This window comes from Anas platyrhynchos, chromosome 4, assembly GCF_047663525.1.
Source record: "Anas platyrhynchos isolate ZD024472 breed Pekin duck chromosome 4, IASCAAS_PekinDuck_T2T, whole genome shotgun sequence".
NCBI classification, from domain to species: domain Eukaryota; kingdom Metazoa; phylum Chordata; class Aves; order Anseriformes; family Anatidae; genus Anas; species Anas platyrhynchos.
In genome coordinates, this window is record NC_092590.1 from 15,290,472 (window position 1) to 15,298,396 (window position 7,925).

Genomic DNA, 7,925 nt, shown 5'->3' on the forward strand with positions numbered 1-7,925 from the left:
CCCAGTGCCCCCCCGGTCCCCGCGGGTGCCCCGCAGCGCGTCCCCGCCCCGCCGCGCCCCCGTTGCGTTGCCGTTGGCGTTGGCGTTGGCGGAGATGGCGGCGGCGCTGCCGGTGCTCGTCCTGCTGCCGGCTCTCCTCGCCGGTACCCACACGGGCCGGCGGCGAGCTCTGGGTTGCGGGGACGTGGGAGCGGGGAGGGACCCGCACAGTGACCGGAGGCAGGGAAAGGGAAAGCCCGATCCGGTACCGGGCAGCGGGCAGCGGGCAGGAGCTGGTACCGGTACCGGGGGGATGCTGCGGGTGGAACCGGGCGGTACCGGGCTGGGTGTGGGGCGGGCAGCGGCTGGTCCGGGGGTTTGGGGACCACACCGGCTTGTCCCAGCCTCTGGGGGGGGATCCGGGACGGGGGGAATCTCGGCGGGACCCCCGCGCCGTTAACGGCGGCTTCTCTCTCCGCAGGGCTCCTGTCGCGTCCCGGTGCCGCTGCGAGTGTGCCGGTGGGTGCAGCCAGAGACCCCCCCGGTCCCCATAACCCTAACCCTAACCCCAATCCTAAACCCTAACCCTAACCCTAAACCCTAACCCTAACCCTAACCCCCGGGAAGGGAGACCCCGCAGACCTCCGTGTGCCTCCCGGGGCACTGCAGCCGCTCCCCCTAAATCCCAGGCACTGAGGGGGAAGCCTCAGCACCCTGCCACCCCTCCCGTACCCCCACTCAGGACCTTCTTGCAGAGAGGCTGTGCCTGTCAGGGGCTGTGACCGCAGGAGATGCTCCGCAGAGCACCCCGAGGCACCTGCACCAGCCAGTCTGCCTGTTGCAGGGCTGCAGCACGCCTGCCATGGGGAGATCACTCCTTAATTCCCATCTCCTATCAGCTAGGTCTGTAGGCATCCTTCCTGGGATGCCCATTGCCCGCTTCTGAAACAAGACATCGGAAGGAGCTGCATTTTGTAGCACGCCGCTGACTTGTCAATATGCCCTGACACAGCCACACACTTGCAGATCAATCTCTGCTAGGCAGCAGAAGCCAAGTGATAATTTCCCATACAAGCATGACAGATAACGTGGCACTTTATAACGCTGTGCCACCCCTTGTTGAGCTCTCATTTCTGTGTGTATATACTAGTATCCTTTGGAAGCTCTCAGAAATTCTCCTGCTAAACTGGGAGGACTAGAGAAACTCATTTCAGCTGGTGTGTGATTTGCTGTGTATCTGTATTCTCCAGCCTGTGTGCGACATGTATGGTGTGCCTGGATGTCCAAAGGACTACAATCCGGTTTGTGGGACCGATGGAGAGACCTACTCAAATGAGTGTGTGCTCTGCCTTTCAAACAGGTAATTCCAACCTTCCTTTCACATCGGCTTCCTTTACAAGTAAAACATGCACCCTCACATCCCAATTAACTGAACAGTTAGTGGCTTTGAGTCATTCAGTCTGTTAAAGCAAATGACAAAATTGAAAGAAAATTGGCAAACCAATTGTTAAACCTACAATTTGGGAGAAGTTTGGAAAGCCCAGCAAATCAAAGGGCAGACGTAGTGCTACCTGTGAAAAGGGGAGAGAAGAGGTGCTGTCATGTCACATTGTTAAGAACCTGCTCATCATTGCTATCTAAAATGATAACAGAGTAAGTTAATAAGTGATTGACATGTAGATAGTCAGAGGGAAAAAAAAAAGTGTAAGCAAATCTGATACAGATTTGTCGGAAATATCCAATCAAATCCATAAGATTTAGGATTTTTGGTGAGATAACTGGCCTAGCAGAGTAGAAGAAACCAGAAGTGCTACTCCTTGACATTAACAAGGCATTTTACATAGCTCCACTTGACATTCACATAAGAAGACAAATAGTTTTTCAACCAAAATTAAAGGATGAAGAGAGAGCAGTTTGAAATGGTGGAGTTTAACAGCAGTAATCAAACTGGAAAGTGCTATTAAATGGGATTTCCTTTAGCTGCAGTACACAATTTAATATGTGTTTAATAATGAATTGGATACTGAAATAAAGACAATAAAAATTTTCAGAATTACATGGGATACAATGAACTGTGCAGGGCAGTATCAGAATTCCCAGGGGTCAGGAGGAAAGCATCAGAAATGCTAAAAATTCAATACATAAGGAAGAACAACATGCCATGGACAAATGAAAACAGAGCCCACAAGGCTGGCAAAGAGACCAATTGCAGCTGACCACTGTGTGGTGGTCACCACGTGCTGGGATGGGTTGTTACTGAGTTAATTTGCAAAACAGTTAAATAGATGGAAAGGAAGTCTAGACATAAGGAAAATTTAAGTTGTCGAGCATATTTATTAATAAACTTTGCAGTCCTTTGCAGGACATTTTTAAGAGCACGTCAGAAAAGCAGCTATCTGAGCTGATAAAGCATATTCGATCCTTTTTCAGAATAGAATGATGGGCTTTGAGATCCAGTCTTTTTTTATCCATTTCTAGGATACTATTTTTTTTTAGGCATGATCCCTCAGCTTCAGGGGGTGCATGCTGAATTCCTGAATACAGCGCTGCACACAGCGCAAAGGGATCTCTAGGCAAATTTGCTACTTGTTTCCACTCCATTCCTTAAGTAGTTGTTGATGGGGCTTATGTCTTATAATAAATGCGCATGTTTTGTGTGAAATATGCAACACAGGATTTCAGATGCTTACACAACATGGGTTTTGTCTTAGCCATCTCTTTGGCTGGCTTATTCAGAAAAGTATTTTCATCTAAAGGGACACAAGGTGGTCAGATACTATCTTGATTTTTTTTTTCTTCAATAATTCAGTAGTTGGCCTACTCATTGTCTTTCTAGTGCAGCCTGGAGAGCTTTGTTTTGAAGTGTTTTACTTGGCATGAGCACAAGGAGAGAACACTTTGTCTTACTGGAAGTATTTCAGCTTTGCAAAATGGTTCTTGGTCGTAAGCAATGGTCATTTCACTTCAAGGAGTGTAGAGTACAGTCCGTAACTCAAGAGGGGAGAACAAAGAGGTCTTTCTGCTCTTCTTAGCAAGTGGCATGACCAGTAGCTGCCAAGATAAATAGAATAATCTGGTGATGTAGAAATAGATACATGGGCATATCGCATAGTAACTTACAAACCACTCAGCTCTAAATTAACTTAGGCAATTCTTAGCAGTCATCTGGCAGGTGATTTCCAGCCCCTGTTTAAGTCCACTGAAGGACTTACTTCCCTGATGGCAAAGGACGTACCACCCATGGGCTTTTTTAGCAAGACTATGTGAGCACCTGGAGAGCCCCAGGTCCTGAAAAGCATTACAGTACTGCAGGAGAGGTTTTGCATCTCCTGGGCTTGATTTTTTTTTTCTTTTATATTCCCAAGTTGCTCCTCTACCTTCTGGTTAAAAGATCCCTAATTAGTACAGATTTTCCTGACCTTTGGGTAATCGCAAACCACTTGAATTTCATGAGGAGTAAAATAGCTTGATTCTATTAAGATAGAGAGACAAACTGAAGATCTAGGGCAGTCTGCGTTATATCACTTTCTTCTTGCATCCACACTTATTTGGTAAACTGAGATTTGCAATTGGAGCACTGCAAACTACCATTTATTGGACTTGTTAAAAAATAAAATAAAAAATGATCCCAGACTAACAGAGATTTTGCTAAAATTTCCTTTAAGAAGATTCCATCATTCCAAGAACCAGACATGCAAAATTTAGCAAGTCTGGGCTGCAGAAAAGCACCAGAATGTGCACTGAACTCCCAAATGCAAGGGAGACTTTCTGTCAGTATTAGACCTGGTTCCCACTTTGAGCACTGTGAATTTGACTTGCATTACTGCTTTTTAATGGACACTTCAGACCTCGTGGCAAGCTTTGTCAGGTGGTTTGATGCATCTCAGACTTGCAGTTGGATTTACCATGTTCTTATAGGCCTTCTTATTAGCCTGAAGTGAGGCTGTCTCTGGTAAGTTATTTGTTCTGTGTGTCTGATCCATAAATCTTTTCATCAGTTACTCTGCAGTAAGGTTTGCTATAAGTGATTCAATTAAAACCATCACTACATTTAACTGGGCATATGGGAGAGTCTATAAAATGTCTCTGTTACAGTGCTTCCCCTCTAAAATAATTTTGTTTTGCTTGCAGTGAAGATAAAAAGGACGTCCAAATTTACAAGAGGGGACCATGCTGATATGTCGGATGGCACCTCATGAAGAAAATGGGAGGGACAAAGCCAGTTCAGATAGAAACAATACTTTGAATGTACCTCCTATGTAGTCTGTCTTAATAAATAACTTTGCCTGTTCAAACAAAGTCCTGTTAGTGTATTTAAACCTCATAGACACAGTGTGTTTATAGCCTGAACTGGAGTCACTTCCTGCAGTAGAAGTGACAGCGAAAATTGCAGGGGAACATGAAGACTGGTGTAAAAGGGTGCGGCATGAAGTGGGTCTGGCAGGCCTCCCGCTGCCTGCAGGACAAATGCTGGGCTTCAGTTCTGCCACAGACCCCTTGTCGTGCAAACGAGCACATGGAGCTCCCTGTCTCTCTGCTAAGCACCTCCGAAGCTGAGCGGATGGCATTTGGGTTGTTCGGCAGTCCCTCTACCTCTGCTCAAGGCCTGCTCTCATCCTGCCTCCAGACAAGGCCTTCGTCAGGCTTCACGGGGCAGAGGTGCACGGCGTGCCTCCCGCCTGCTGAGGGGTCACAGCCTGGTGACTTGTGCTTTGACAACAGCAATGCTATCGTCCTGCATTCCTTTCGAAGGGCCAGACCCAGCCTTACATGACAGCACATGCCTGTCTTCATTCCCTCAGTGCAAAAAACAATCGCTGACAGAGTGATCTCACTCATGGCGTGACAGTTATTTGATAAATAACTGTGCTTGCAAAGGAGCTTTAACAACCCCAATCCTCTTAGCTGTAGAAATGTCCCTTTAGTATTTGAAGAAAACGTGTATAGCATTGCATTTTTTTGGCAAAACTCAGACAAAAACAAACAACACGAAACACAACAAATCCAAACAAAAAATAGCATGTTAGGCTGACAGTTATAATTACATTAGAGCACTGCTTCCAGCATAGGAATGCTTCAAGATAAAACCTTAGATGTGTTTTTAAATCTTCCTAATTTTCTGCATTAAAAGAGATAATTCAGCAGTGCAAGAGTATGTGAACTCACCGTATCTGCCCCTGACATCTGTTTTTCATATTCTGCACGTTAAAATAAAATATTTCAAATATTTGAGCATCTTGATTTTTTTCCTTAGATCAGAGATCTGATTCAAAGCCTGATGGAAGTAGACCATGAAGGAACATGCCTGACTCCAGAGGAATGTCAGATAGTCTCTTTTCCCTCTCATTACCAGTATTTTGTTAGCCTGTACTACTAAATATTCATTATGTTTGTCCTCGGTTGCACTGGACGATGAACAAGAGCTGAAGGGCGAGAACCACAGCCTGAATCCCGTGGGAGACTAGTCAGTGAAAGGCATGAACTTGTGGGTTTTGATATTGCTCACTAGGTGGCAGCATTTTTTTTTCTTTCAAATCTCATTTTATTTTACGTTCTTGGTAGAGGTGTAGCAGGAGTCTGTTAATGACTTTGGTTTGTACACATAAATATTGTGTTAGGAGCTGTTTATTTTCATCTGTATTATTAGCGTCATTACAGTCCTGGTAAGTAGTCAAACTCATTGTACTTGGCAGAATAAACTTGTGTTGTTTTTTTTTTTCCTGATCATCGAATCCAAGGATGTTTGCTGCAAGAGACTACAGTGTAGTATTTTGTAATAACACTATTTGGTGGGCAGATACCTGTGGCATTCACTGACATGGTTACGATTGCACTGAGTCCTGTATTAGCTTCATGACTCTTGTTGCTGGTCACACAGCAATTTTTGAAGGTTGCATTTTCAAAACATTTATGGAAGCAGTGTAGGTTTCTGGTTAAAGCATTCTTAATTAGATAACCTTAGAAAAAGTCATTTTGCTCTGAAACTGTCTCACCTTTACGTTAAGAAAAAATTACTCTTTTTGAAGTGCTTTTTTATCTATTGGTTATAAATTTTGTAAGATTCTGGTACACTTGTTTTATTTTAACATTTACACAGATGTGTTGTGTTTTTTTTTTTTTTCCTTGATGTTATATACAGAAGCGTTTAAAGTTGACCCAAAACTGTACCTACTTAATCTGTTCCTGTTTACCAGTAATCTGTTCCTGTTTACCAGTAAGAGAGGCAAAGGTACTGAAAAATCCTCCTGTGATGCTTTCTAAAGCAGACTGAGATGTTAAACTTGTCTTGTAATTGTCTGGTGTCCTTATGGGTCCTGTGGAATATTCCAGCAAGCTTCAAACTGTGCCCTGGAAGGGTCTGGCTTTCCTGGAAATCCTTTATCTTATCTTCCATTCCTAGCTTCAGATATTTTGGATACTTGGGAAGCTGCAGATGTCCTTAAAGGGGAAGCGGAACTGAGCCTTCACCCTTCATCTGTAATTGGAAGTCATCTGTCCAAGTGAGGAGTGGATCCTTTATGAACCTTTGGGGCTGCTCTGTGATAGCTATCCACATGCACTGTCATCTTCCAGTAATCTTTGGGAAATCCCAAATATCTTTTTTTTTTTTTTTTTTCTCTTTGTGAATAAAGGAAAATCAGCTTTGGACTTACATGGGAGTCAGGACTCTCCTGGGGATTTTTTAAATGTAAAAGTTGGTGTTCTGTAAATTTATCAATATGCTTGCCCTACAATGTGCCTGCCTTCCCTAAGCTTAAGCTAGGAGACATAAACACAGCTAGAAAATATGAAGTGGTAATGATGTGATTGTGGATGGGGAGTCAGTTCAGTGGCTAAGTTTATCTAAGAGCTCTCGGGACAATATAGCAATTTCTGTGTTTGGAAGTTAGGTAGCTTTGCAACTGTAATCAAAGTTTAAAACAACTATATGTATTGTCATAATACTCATGTCAGAGTCAAATAGGAGAAGACAGCAAAGCAACTCATCTGCCTGGATCAATCAACGTAAAGATTTCCTAAGTTTGTATTATAAGGGTCTGTAAACTTTTAGTAGCACCTTTTCTATTATAAAGATCTGGTTGAGCCCAAAGGGGGGAAAAGATGCATAATGTTGGGAATTCCTCCATTTCTACGCAGAGGAAGAAGGATACCCTTAAGGTGTCCTTAAAAAAAAAAAAAAAAGAAGAAGAAAAAAAGGTTTTTTTTAAACTCTGAAATGAAAACCAGGTGTTTGGGCTCATGAGGAGGGAAACAAATATTTGCCTACTCTTCACATTTAACTATATTAAGTTACATCATCTCTTGACACTGCTTTTAGACTCTGCAATGCACCAGTGAGCCAGAAGACACATTTATGGAATAATGTGCCAGAACATGGTTCTTGTGGTTCTTGTATACAATTTCAGTCATGAAAAGAATTGATTTTTACCTTACAAGCAGATGAGATGTTCCTGTATCAAGTAGCCAGGGGACTGTTACCAGAGTTGCTTTTCTGGTAATTTGCTGGCAGTCAGTCTTTGGGCTGTGAGAAAGAAGGGATTTCCTTCCTCCTTTTCACCATGTGTTAATTCCCTGATCTAGGAATCTCTCTCACTGAAGGTTTACTGTCAGGTAGTGCAAATGACCAGTTGGAAGAAAAGTGGTCCAAAACTGAAAATATAGTTTAAAAAAAAAAAAAAAAAGGCAGGAAATCCATACATATGTGCATATTTCATTCTCTTGTCCTGTTAAGGTTGAAAGGATCGAAATAGAAAACCAAAGAGATACTCAGTGATGCAGAAGAAAAACACGGAGAGGGGATGATCTCAGTCTTTCAGGAACACTGATTTTTTTTTGTCCACTCAACAATCCAGTGAATGTGCATTCGCACGGCTCTGGGCTCCTCTCCATTCTGCTACTCTGAGTATGTTTGATCTCCGGGCACTGAAAGAAGCAATGAAATGTGT

At 43.4% G+C, this 7,925-nt stretch overlaps 1 protein-coding gene across 1 annotated transcript; it reads left to right on the forward strand.

Annotated features, from left to right (window-relative positions):
• Positions 1–21: 21 nt before the first annotated feature.
• Positions 22–4,278, forward strand: SPINK2 (serine peptidase inhibitor Kazal type 2). The gene is made up of 4 exons (XM_027456601.3): positions 22–143; positions 461–498; positions 1,230–1,339; positions 4,111–4,278. The coding sequence occupies exons 1-4, from the start codon at positions 95–97 to the stop codon at positions 4,154–4,156; spliced, it is 243 nt and encodes an 80-aa protein (XP_027312402.1). The 5' UTR covers positions 22–94; the 3' UTR covers positions 4,157–4,278.
• The last annotated feature ends 3,647 nt before the right edge of the window (positions 4,279–7,925 follow it).

Coding starts and splice junctions, on each gene's coding strand:
- SPINK2 (XM_027456601.3), top strand. CDS start 95: ATGGCGGCGGCGCTGCCGGTGCTCGTCCTGCTGCCGGCTCTCCTCGCC. Junction 144..460: donor GCTGCCGGCTCTCCTCGCCG/GTACCCACACGG, acceptor CTCTCTCCGCAG/GGCTCCTGTCGCGTCCCGGT. Junction 1,340..4,110: donor GTGCTCTGCCTTTCAAACAG/GTAATTCCAACC, acceptor TTTTGCTTGCAG/TGAAGATAAAAAGGACGTCC.